Here is a 12771-nt window from a genome sequence, read left to right as displayed (position 1 = left end):
TAAATGTTTATTCACGCTGTCTGTAAATGCTGATAAAAGTTGTGTAGTGTTCTTGTTAGGTCTAAAGCCATATTGATGGTTAAAATAAGTACAAACAGAATTCGCGTAATATTTCACAAAAAGCATATTGGTTTAGTTATTTGAATTAAATCATAGTTCTAACTTTGATTTTAGAGAACGGACTATCCGTTTAACAATTAAATTCTAATTTTAAATCGATATCAAATCCAATGATTTCAATTTAGTCGTTAAATTTTCACAAATGGCTAAATTCAAATTTCGAATTCCGTGTTCCTATTTCGAGGCAAATTCAACTTCGTAATGAACCGCGAATGACTTTACAACTTTAATTTAATTTCAACTTTACGCACAGATCCTTGTTCAATTTTCAATATTTATTGTATTTCCAATATTGAAAAATAATCGTTTATATTACAGGTAATTTTTCATGCTATTAATTCACTCTAATATTAAGAGATCTGAAGTATTGTTAATATAAGTTAGTATATGTCAAAACTGTGCATACCATAATGTATGAATTTATGTCAAAACTGATTAAGAATATATGCAAATAGGTAGTGAATGAGGGTCACATGTTCAATCAATCAATTGACATTTCAATGATAATGATTACAGAGTTGACTGATAGCTCTACGTGTTGTTAATCATTAAATACCTATAATCTCCGACTAAGAGCATAACGGTTGTTTAAATTTCTACTATATTGTTTATCATAATAACGTATAACTATACTTTTCCTAGATCTATGTAATAGTGTGAATATTTGAAGGTTTTTGTTAAAATTTAATCAAAATCTTCATAAGTAAAAAGATACAAGTACACAGACTCAAAATAAAATTATCATAAGAAAATAACGTAATCACAGGCAAGGTCCATTAATCACAAATGGAAAGTTCTAGTTATCTCAAAACATTGTTTGTTTAACTCGAACAACAGTTGTTTTGCGTCATTAATGCCGTGAGTTTTAAAAGAACTGGAGTTTAATAACTCGTTTATCAAACAAGCTAATTATGAAGAAGGAAGTTTATTTTTGTACAATAAACTTATGAAGAATGTATTTATATGGTTGTGTCTTTAGTTGTTGTTACCTTGTATCGTTTTTATTTGTGTTGGTGTATAATCACGCTGGTTTATTTTATGTCATAGTCGACAAGGGAGCTGGTGGGTCACCTGATGATTAGCGATTGATTCGCGATACCACTTTAAATGTTTAAAATTTTCGTTTTATAAAACCAATAACATAACGTATAGGTATATATCGAAAGTATACATAAAAATTTGTGTATGTTTTGATATTATTTTAAAACTCTACTTATTTATTAATAAAAAAGGACGGAAAACACTTTTAGCTGCATCTATATTACATTATATACTGGAAAGAGGTTGGATTTGTATGTAAGGAGGTTTGTAACGTTTTTACAAAAAAAAAAAAATCACTTTATCGATTTTTTATCATTTCACTGTTGCAAAGCTGCAAATTCACAGAGTGACATAAGCATGTACCACGGATGAAGCCGGGCCGAACAGCTTATTATAGTTAGCAATATATTGATAAAACTTTATATATTTTGTATCATACAGCAAATATTTTTGTTCAAACATTCGACAAGACTACCCTTTCTAAAGCAAACACATACCTAAACACGAGCTTACAGACGATCAGACTCGTCATATTAAACCTACTATGAATATATATCAAATATTACGTATGGTTGTGTGAAACATGAGTTGAATAAAAGATAGAGTAATATGCGAGTTTTTCATAGAAGGGGACTAAATGACGTCTCATTTAGAGGTCTACGAACTCACACCGAGATATAAGAAGTGGTATGTAAGTAATAGTTTTAGACGGGTCTTATGCTGCCGCGCAATGCTTTCAAATATAATTATGAATTTTAATAAAGAGCTCATCTGTTTTCAAACAACGCTCCCAATAAAGAAGGATCTTCTTAATACGAATGCAGTTCTTTTGTTTTGCTACTCGATATCTCTGTGGTTTTTCAGCGTACTATGCTTGGCATATCGTAGCGTAATTATTTTTGGGTTTGATTAGAAATTGTTGTCATTTGATCCCATCTTAGAATCTGGAGTTGTGCCTTTCTTATGGGAGACCTTTTTGTAGATAATAATTGACTAGATCTTATATGTAAGTTGTACGAAATGTTGTTGTTTTACTATTAAACAAATATGTGAATGTACATGCAGTTCTCGTACGTAGAATGGAGTGTTTTCGCAATGTATCCATACAGTTATTTTTGTGTTACAATGCAGATTTGTTGAAGATATGTTTCGTTGCGATACGTGCAGTGAAAAGAAGATAGTCGTTTGAGTGACAAGATTAAATTTCAACCTTTAGTCGTATATTCGAGTCGTATGCTTTAGCTAAAAATAAACTTACAAAATACAAAACAAAGTACAAATTTGTTGAAATAAATAAGTAAAATATTCCAAGTCGACACAAACAGAAACGAAAAAATCATATGCGACTAAATATAAATTCTGTGTTATACGCCATAAGATCTAAAATCGCATAATATATAGCCATCGCTAAAACTAATTCCCACAACGTACGCTGAACGAACGTTGTATCAATAAAACTTGGAATTTTATCCTGTTGGAATATAGAAGATCGATCGGCAACACATGACGATGCTTTCTGAACTTCGCTGCGATCAAACAACGTCTCTAACTAGTCTAACTCTGAGGCACGACGAATTTCTAGTTCCAACATCTGATCCTGTGCTTGGTTTGCAATGTTATGTAATTTGACAATTTTAGTTTGTGTTTTCCTGAGACCTATTGTAGAAGACCGGCGTGAAATAATAGCATGCTGCTGTTTTGTACGGTGAATTGGTGCGTATCCTTCCATCCATTCCTTCAATCCATTCCTTCTTTCCCGATTCCCTTGCGCCATTACAGCGGGCAGCACATTCACAGAGACTTTATATCTCTGCGAATGTTCATGAGCGGTGGTGGTAAGCGATACCATCAGGCGAACTAGTTCTAGAATTAGCTCAGTTGCCCGCTATGACATAAAAATAGTTCTGACGTTGAGAGTACTAAAAGAAAAAAAAGGTACGGAGATATTCGAATTCATGTGAGATTCAAAACGTTAGTTAGTACCACGAAGCACAGTCGTATGGTCATCGAGCGTCTATCCGGGGACCGGTAAGATTACGTTCAATAGTAATCAAATCATAATGCGTGTGTGTTTTTACTTTAAATTAAAAAAGTTTATCTTTGGCAATTGAAATTGCTATGAATCAATACTTTCAATGAAACAAAAAACTACGTATAAGACCACCGGGCGTGGTACATATTAACCTATAAAAATTCTTTAAATTTCTAGTAAAAACATAATACTAAAAGTGAAACGACTACACGTTTTTGAATTCTGTTATTGTTTATAAACATATTTTACACATATAAACGTGTAAATTAATTTTGTATTTCTCATACTGATTTATTTAAATTAAGTTATATTAAATGTATTTGTGGATGATATCTTCATTTTACACGAATCTGAAATTCAAATGGTACATACAATAATATCTAAGCTGTCATATCTAGTAAACCTAAAGCCTTTGATGTTGCATTTCACTGTGAAATTTAAGTTGATATACTATATCGTAGAGGAGAGCTACAACGTAGAATCATTCGCTACGCCGCCACAGACATTTCGCTCTATTAGAGGGCTACGTAATGCTACGATTGTAATAAAATACAATGCAATATTGAGAAACATATACTCATGCACTCTTATGGAGTTACTTTGTCTGCTACATGCAATCTGGTTTATAAAACATTTATAATGTGTGTATAATTTAAAATTGAATACAATATTATTATCGATAATGGAGTGGGATTTTATTGAACTTTTTCTAATTTATTAGCGTTTTAACGGTATAAAAATATTAAATCAAATTTAAACATAATGTTTGTTGACGAATTACAACACAATACTATATAATATCCTGATCTTCAAGTTTTATTAACAAAATGAGAAAGTATGTTAAACATCGAATATTAAAGTTAATGATGTATATATGTTATATTTTTCTTAGCAAGGATAATATCCGCTCGGTTGACTTTAAAGAGATTAAAACAATTATAAAGAGATTAAAATTTGCTAATGCAATCATGCATATATAAATGATATACAAAATTTATATCAGAACCAGCCAACTCGCACCGGGGAAGTACCACACCCCCACAGAAGACCGGCATGAAATAGCATATTGCTGTTTCGTTCGGTGAGTGGGGGAGCCGGAGGTCCGTATCCTCTTACCCTTCCTAGTCCTTTCCTTATTTCTCTCGTCAATCCTTTCTTAATCCCTTTCCAATTCAAAATCGGCAATCCATTTGTAGAAGTGTAACGCGTAAAGCCTGCCATCGCCTTACGCCTCTCCATATGTTAATGGACGTTGGTAGCGCTTACCATCAGGTGACCCAACAGCTCCATTGCCGACGATGAAAAACAATCTTTATTAGTAATATATAAATTATTAAAATGAATATCTGGATAAAAAATGAAATGAATGAATATCTTTAAATAATTAAAATGAAAGAATATCTATATATGTTGATTGTGTTGCAAGCTATATATTAAAGTAAAAATTTTTGTATTATATTTTAATTCGTCAAGTTCACTTTATTACAAATTTATTTACATTACAACTTAAAATTGTTGTAGAGTTTATTTAAAATGTTTAAACATCATAAAACTCCACACATAAACTTTAACATATCAAATAGGATGACACTCACATCATGCATAATAAAAAACCTATTTCACATACATACAAAATAATGCTAAGCTGCGTCCCTTTGCCCTCGATTCAATTAAATACATGATAGAGGCCTAATTAAAGCGACATATTGTATTATAGGCCGTTCACTCCAGTTGTATGGATTCCGCAAACCACTAAACAATGTTGAATTAGATTAATATCTATGTATTACACTAATTATATCGATTGGACTCGATATCTGTGACATAGTCTCGTATGAGGATGCGACAACATACATATGCATTATGCATACTTATATCATAATGTTGAGATAGACTATATATAGTTAGCGTACACATAGTTATAGACAACATAACTCGATTTTACATAACTTTGAAGACACACCTATATTACCATAAAGTTTCTTTTGTTCTACGTTGATTAAGGTCTGAGAAGCATTTAGAACTAAGACATGCGTATTATATTAACATAATGAGTTAAAAACTCTCAAAAAAATACTGAAAAATACAAGATCCACAAATGAAATTAATGAATCGTTATGAGCCTTGATAATGTGGGTCAAAATCGAGTCGTAAAGGAGGCGGTTATTTTTTTTTAATTCCGGTTAGGCGGGTTAGGCGGTTATGTACAAACATACAGGTGAAAGTAATAAAAGTGCTTTAATAAGAATTTTTAAAGGATAGTTAAGAATGTGGAATTTAAAACAAATTTGAATGTAAGTATGAGATATTTATTCAAACTTTTGTTGCCACTTTTCCGTCCTACCAAATAAGACTTGAAATTTATCTGATCCCCTTAACAATTTGTTACATAAATGAGTTGTAATAACAAAACAGAACAACACATTAAAACAAATGCTTGATACGAACCTTCTGTGTTTGCAAAATCGCCAACACCATATGTTTTCTGATCCCAGTTTTGTAAAGCCTCTTTCAACTCATCCTCACTTATATCCTGAATGCAGTATGATATATTGTCCCTCTAATGGTGCTTGTGTATTCAAATGTCGCTTATTCATTCCGCTTAATAGAAAGTGACAAAGACGGAGTGATTTCTTTAAGGGTAAGGGTTACTTGAAAGGGATTTGATGCAATTATCGTCAAATATAATTTGAATGGCGTGAGAGTAATGGTGATATAATTCTAAAAGGGAAGCGAATCAAGTTGGTGTTTTTAAATTTTGTGATCTAAGTACGTTGTTTTTACTATATAAATAGTGTATCACTTTGCAACAAAAAATATAAAAGCAAATCAACAATTATCTTATTATCAGGTAAATTATTTATATAATGCATATGTTTTTTTTTTGTTCAACAGTCTTGTATAGACAGAGTGCCTCGTTAGAACTTTACTTATATTCACAGTTGTTTGCTCTAGAAAACTATATAGGATAATGATTTACTTATTGATAAGGTTTACTTTAACGTATTTTAATGTACACAAGACATTTTATCTAAAAACTTAATAAAATAAAATAAATATAATAGATCCAAATAGTCAAAAGCTGCTTTATGAAAAATATACTCAGCAATTATTTTACTAGTAAAATAAATTTACTAGAACGATTCTAGATGGGATCATAAAAGTCATAGAGCTGTCATTATTACTAAAAAACCAAAAAGCATTTCTACGGACTCGTTTAAAGAAACATTAAGTGGAGTCAAATGTGTAAGAATCGGGATAGAAAGCTAAGTTTTATGCGGTTTTCAACTGTGAAATTCCATCGTACTCAACAGCTCGTGTCTCTAGTACAATCGTACTGGTTTAAGAGGTGGTTAGAAATAGGGTTGCAACCATGGAAGAAATTAAGTTGATAATTTTTAATCTGTTGAAAATATTCTGCTTGGATGTTATAGAGTTTTCGCTCTATAATTGATCGATAGTTTTACTCTGAAGTTTGGTTCTGAAACGAAAATTAATTTTCGGAAATAAAAACATGTAGAACTAGGTAGGTTCGCCAGTCATTAATATGTTATTTTAGTAGGGCGGAATATGATCCTAACGAAACAAGCTCGAACAAATATTGGCGCTACAGATAAAATTATTTACTTGTTACAGTACCCTAATACGAGTAATAAAAATACGTTTATGATGAGTATTATTGTAGTATTTTAAAACACGGACAGATTTACATTCTATTTTTGTTGAAATACGTATTTTACCCCAAGTAGTAGTTTTCAAGTAGTAGTTTTCCGACATGAAATTGACTGGGATCGCGGGACAGGACTGAAGCTTATTCACTTTCACATTGAGATAATCTGAAGATTAAATCTAATATGTGATTTGGTATAAAAAAATATATGAAGAAATAGTTAGTCATGTTCAACCCTAATAAAAGTCCTCTACAAAACTGTTGTGGATTACACGTCACTCGCATCTTCTTGATTTTCTGTGATACATTACACTCGAAGCAAACGTGTATTCGACAGCATATATGCATGAGAAATCAAAGTGTCTCCCAGTGACGTCATTTAAAAAAAATGTATCGTTATGTATACTTCTTACATATATAATATGAAATATTTAATGTCACCCGTAATCTGTAGTTCAAGCAGAATAGTGAATCAAAAATAGTTAGAATTTTAGTTCTATAATAGATATACATATGTTATGTTGTTTGTTTATCCATTATGCAAATATATGTAGGTCACTACAATTCTAGCATCTTAAAGTACAAGCAGGTGAATAATTCATGAAGAATTTGAGTGCCCAAATAGTTAGTGTTGCTTTAAGCTTAATTACACTGTCTTTTCACGACGGCGGTTACATACGAATATATACTTAAGTAAAACAGGATATGGTTTAGGGAACTTATACAAAGATACTTCATATCTTTTAGATTGCTATTGAAAAATCCTTTACCTTTTAGTGAATATGTACTATAAAAAATGAATAAATAAATACTTCAATGTTAAGAATCTTTCGTGGAAGGTTTTATAAACGGTTCGAAATCCAATAGGATTTAAAATCACGAAGAGGCTCATCGGGCATTTTCTTGTGAAAAATCGGTCAACGAACTTAAACTAAAATGTATATAGTGGGAGTCGAGCACGCCTCGGTACCATTTGGGCCAGTACGCACTTCACAGAAAAAACGACGTGAAATAGTAGCATGCTACTGTGTTTCGTACGATGATTGGGGGGAGGGCATGTTTCCTTTTCTTCACCCGTTTCCGTTGACACCTTCTTCCCAATTGTCCATCTTTTCCTTTTCCCTTACCTCTTAAACGCGGGCCCACATAGTTCTATAAATAGTTCGCGTAGTGCCTCAATATAAACTTATAGTATTTTTTAACTCTCGATAATATTTATTGTATGTTTCCTTTACTAGAAAATTAATCTCAACCTCCTGTTCGTGCCTTTAAAGCCAAAGATTACAATACCTTTATAACGAGGTATGTAGATCTCATATAAATTCGTAACATACCTACATTTTCCGCGTACAAGGACAATATTATGAGTTCACGAAGACGAAACGAACTAGGCTTTCGCGATACGTGCGTTGACTAAATTGGCACATTATTACAGGGGCGTATTAACGATTTATGAGTTTTAATATTAAACCACTGCTACCCGATTGCGCCATCATTAGAGCTGTGGACTTTCGTGAAGATATAAGGTTGTATAAACATTGTTTCGTTTCAAGTGCTTTCAGAATGAATAAATAATGCGACTAGTTTGAAGAATTAAATCTCTAAATTATATAATAACATTAAAGCTATATATATCAGTATTCACTAAAAAAAGTGCGCAATTATATTTCTTATATGACAGAGAGTACTTTTTTAAGAGTTACCTACATTTTGGTACTGTTTTGCCCATTTATATGTTTTGCAATGTTTATGCATTGCAATTGAATAGAAGCAGCGAAGAACACCTTACCTACAGTTCATTTGCTAGTTGTGGTATAAACAAATTACAATTTACAGCCTACAACAATCGCTATTACAAATGAAGCTTTCCAGAATTTACTATAATACGTCCCTGTAACCATATATATGAAGAGGAAACATCACAGAGGTACATAATCCTAGCTAGGCCCGGATTACACTTGTAAAACGTTGACAATCCCCAAGTTTTTGGCTGGGAATTAGAGAACGAATAAAATTTAGGTTAAAATATTTTATGAGCTTAATATAAGGTACAATTGTTTTAGCCTTTTGATGGAAACTCTTACTTGATGATAGGTTTTTGGTATCTAATAATGACTGATGAAATCTACTCTGACTTTGTTTTACACGTGTACAAACTATCTATAATTGGGGAGATTATTTCTAAAGTAGTTAAGTGAAGTGACGTTAGTAAAGTAGAAGTTTCGGAAAGATCTTTTTTTTTTGTAAATCAATTTATTTTGTGAGTTGTGAGAGTAGTTTAGAGTGTATGAACACTCATACACTCATACACGTTTTATATGAGGAGTGTATAAAGGGTGCATTAGACACTGAAAAGTATTACGAGAAAGGAAATTATAACGTTCTACCTGAACGTTTTTACTAATAATAATTTTACCACGTGTAAATAATAAAGAATATCAATAAGTTACAAGGATTAATTTCGTTAGTTTAATATTTATTTATAATAAGGTACCTTACAGCTAATGACATAATTTTTTAAATATATCGATACTAAAAAGTTACGCAAATCCTACCAATATTATAAATGCGATAGTTTGTAAGGATGTGTGTGTGTTTGTTACTCTTTCACGCAAAAACTACTGAACCGATTGCAATGAAATTTGATACGTAGATAGCTGGACAACTGGAATAACATATAGGCAACTTTTTATCCCGATATTCCTACGGTATACAGACTTACGCGGGTGAAACCACAGCTAGTAGAGTAAAAACTTACATATCCGAAAAAGAGTTAATTTATATATATCAAGTATTTGTATAAATCATGTTCAATATATTATAAAGAGATCTTTAAGATCAAAATAACGATAAACAAATTGAGAACAACATCGTAAACTGCCATCTAACAAAGTATAGTGTAACGGAATTACTAATGTTTGAAATAATATACCGCCAATTATCTCTTTAACCAAGTTCACATCAAAGTTATCAACATTAAAGTTTCGGGTAGACCTGCGTATGACATTTGACATCTTGTAGGGACTGAATTTAGTGCCTTACCCTATTTTGCATACCTTGTGGTTAATTACAGCTATAAATCTAACAGGTCTTGGGTTAAATTTTTTTAGCATCCTAAGTTTAGTGTATTTTGTACGACTAGCTGACACACGCGACTTATACGACGCTACTATGTTTTCCTACTTCTACTTTGTCTTCAGCTGTATAATACTAGTACAGATAGACAAATATTGAGAATTATAAATATCCTGAAATAAATAATGTATAGCCACATAATTTTCCCGCCTACGCGGGAATTTACGCAATAACGTCGTCTGAATTTTACAAATTTTCTTAATTTTTGTATCAAGACCGTTTGAACGTATTAGAAAACTTAAGAAACATTATGATCTTGGTTACGTCGCCTGTTTATGGCAGGAGAAATATGTATGTACTTATTGATATTTTTGTATAGGTTCTGTAAATAACGTCATCCCATTGATCCTTCTTAATATTAATTTACAGTACTGGTATTGTGTAATAGTATTATTTGAGGTAGTTATTAGAAAATTGTAACCACATAATATAATATTATAATACTATACTAACTAAGCGATCTCATTAGTTCGTGTTTGCGGTATTAGTTTTGCTGATTTTGAAACTAGATGGCGTTGTAAGAAATTGCGCTATAAAATACAAAATTTGACTAATTGACACTTTTCCAATGGAGGCAGATTCATAATGATATTTAAACGCATATAATTTAAGTACAGCATTATTGTAATTTTTCCTGTGCATACTTCATTTATTTTAAATATTGTATTACTAGAAATGTAAAATTATGAGAAGCATGAAGCTTGCAAGAACAAAAGTAAAATAAGATCAACGACAGCCATTTTTGGCTCATAATTTTAGGTTTAAAGTCGTTTTAAGCGACTGCCAAGACTATCTTTGGCACAAAGGAGAGCCAAATGTACTTTAACGCTTATGAAAATGAGTAATAAAAACTCTTTTCGAATATTTTCAAATGGCTTTTGCGATTTGGTTGTAGGTAATCAATCTGATGCTTTACTTTATTTTCAATTGTATCAAAGCCTTCTGGATTAGATAGTACAATAACAATTTCGTCCACATATTATATAACTTTATTAAAATATCTCGATTAAACATAAAAAAACAAGGTGTAAAGTTAATAAAAGTTTCAAATCATCTAGAGAAAAGAATGATGTAGGACTGTCTTAATTATATAGTAAAGTTTCTAACAAGAACTCATAGCATCACATTGGTTAAAATCACATTATATCACTTATTGTAATCTATACTAAAATTATAGAGGTACAGCTTGTGAATTACTAACATTGTAGATTAATCTCAGGAACTGCTCAACCAATTTTAAAAATCATTTTTCTAATAAAAAGCCACGTTATCTGTGAGTGCAAGGCCTTTTTGTCTTGTTCTTTTCCCGGACGGAGTCGGGATGAGCGGCTAACTCATAAGATTATAGCATTTTGTGTATACATATATTCATATATCTGAAACCACTTGATCTGTATTAAAAAGTTGCAATTATAATATGTATTGTAAAATGAGTTTAAAATAAATAGCATTTCTTTGCAAATAATTTATTAAGTACTACATAATTGCTATCTGAAGATCATAGTGGAAATAAAGTGTAGAGTATCACATCTGAAACAAAAAAATAATACTTTAAAATATCTATTATCACTTATTTATTTTCTTTTTATTAAAAAAAAATATTTTTACAACCACCAAAGAAAAGCAAATTTTAAATATAAATAACTTTGAATCTAGAACAGACCACCAGCCTAACTTTTAAAATGGTAATTTATTTATTTTTTCTATAAAAACAACGAGTTTTACATAGATTTAATGAGCGGTTTTATTCAATTTGCTTCAATCACGTTTTAAGCTATATACCAAAGTTTTTGGTTAATAAAGTGCTTATATAAGAAGTCTAATTGAATATATAATTGTTTGAATTTGATTATGTTGATTAATGGTGCTTTAACTCATTCAGTTATAATAATCTCATCCAACAAAATACAAGAAGACTTTTTATAAACTATTTACTATATAAATATTTACCTTCGGGTGGTACAATCACTGAAATACTATCTTGTAACGTGACGTTTCTTATATACTTTCGTGTAAATATATCCTGAAAGTTTAACATTTTTTTTTAATTGGTAACTTTCTTTAGAGACGGTTTAATGCAATATTTTAAGTAACAACACATATGTTTATTTCTTACTGATATAATTAACACAATACAATGGAGGCTAATTTCCTTTTCCTTACCCATCCCAGAAATAAAGGAAAGGTCTTTTATTCCTTTCTTAATCCCTCTTCAATTTAAAGTCGGTTATCCAAATGTTCATGGGCGGTGATAACGCTTCCCATCAGGCAACCCACCAGCTCCATTGCCGACGTTGATATAATAATTAGACTTCAAAATACCTACATTTAAAAATTTAAAAATACAGCCACTTTTTTTCACATAAATGTCAGCTTTCATTCAAATCGCGCCTTTTTCCTATTTTTTTTTTTTTTGTAAGTCATTAAAAAATCTATTCAACTTGCACGAACATTTAGATTACTCTAATAACATTAAGCTGAATTTTTTTTTAAAGGCTATGTACTTGATTCCTGAGTACTATAGATTATATATGTACCACAGGCGAAGTCGGGGTGGATCGCTAGTAAGCAATATTAAGAAGACGGCTATAATATATACAAGCTGCACGCCCCGACTCCGCCCGGGAAGTCATTTATCGTAATTGAAATAATATAAACTATACTATCTTTTAAGGTTGGATTAAACTGCTCATGGTGTGCAATAATGATTTAAAATCGATTGAGTAGGTTAAGTGTCCATCACGGACAAACAACGTGACACGTATTTTATATA

General features: G+C 31.2%; 2 protein-coding genes across 2 annotated transcripts in view; one reads left to right on the top strand and one right to left on the bottom strand.

Moving 5' to 3' along the window:
• LOC119836759 (pikachurin) overlaps positions 1–12771 on the top strand; it is a 112732-nt gene that overhangs the window by 22434 nt on the left and 77527 nt on the right. The gene's annotated exons all lie outside the window — the stretch shown is intronic.
• Positions 11449–12771, bottom strand: part of LOC119836760 (alpha-N-acetylgalactosaminidase-like) — a 9384-nt gene continuing 8061 nt past the window's right edge. Inside the window, exons 8-9 of the mRNA XM_038362213.1 lie at positions 11949–12021; positions 11449–11528 (exon numbers count right to left, since the gene is read on the bottom strand). Coding sequence (XP_038218141.1) covers positions 11497–11528; positions 11949–12021 — 105 coding nt within the window. The 3' untranslated portion in view covers positions 11449–11496. The remainder of the gene's footprint in view (positions 11529–11948; positions 12022–12771) is intronic.

This window comes from Zerene cesonia, chromosome 25 (genome assembly GCF_012273895.1).
Source record: "Zerene cesonia ecotype Mississippi chromosome 25, Zerene_cesonia_1.1, whole genome shotgun sequence".
In the NCBI taxonomy this organism is placed as follows: Eukaryota; Metazoa; Arthropoda; class Insecta; order Lepidoptera; family Pieridae; genus Zerene; species Zerene cesonia.
This window is presented reverse-complemented; position numbering and strand designations above follow the sequence as displayed.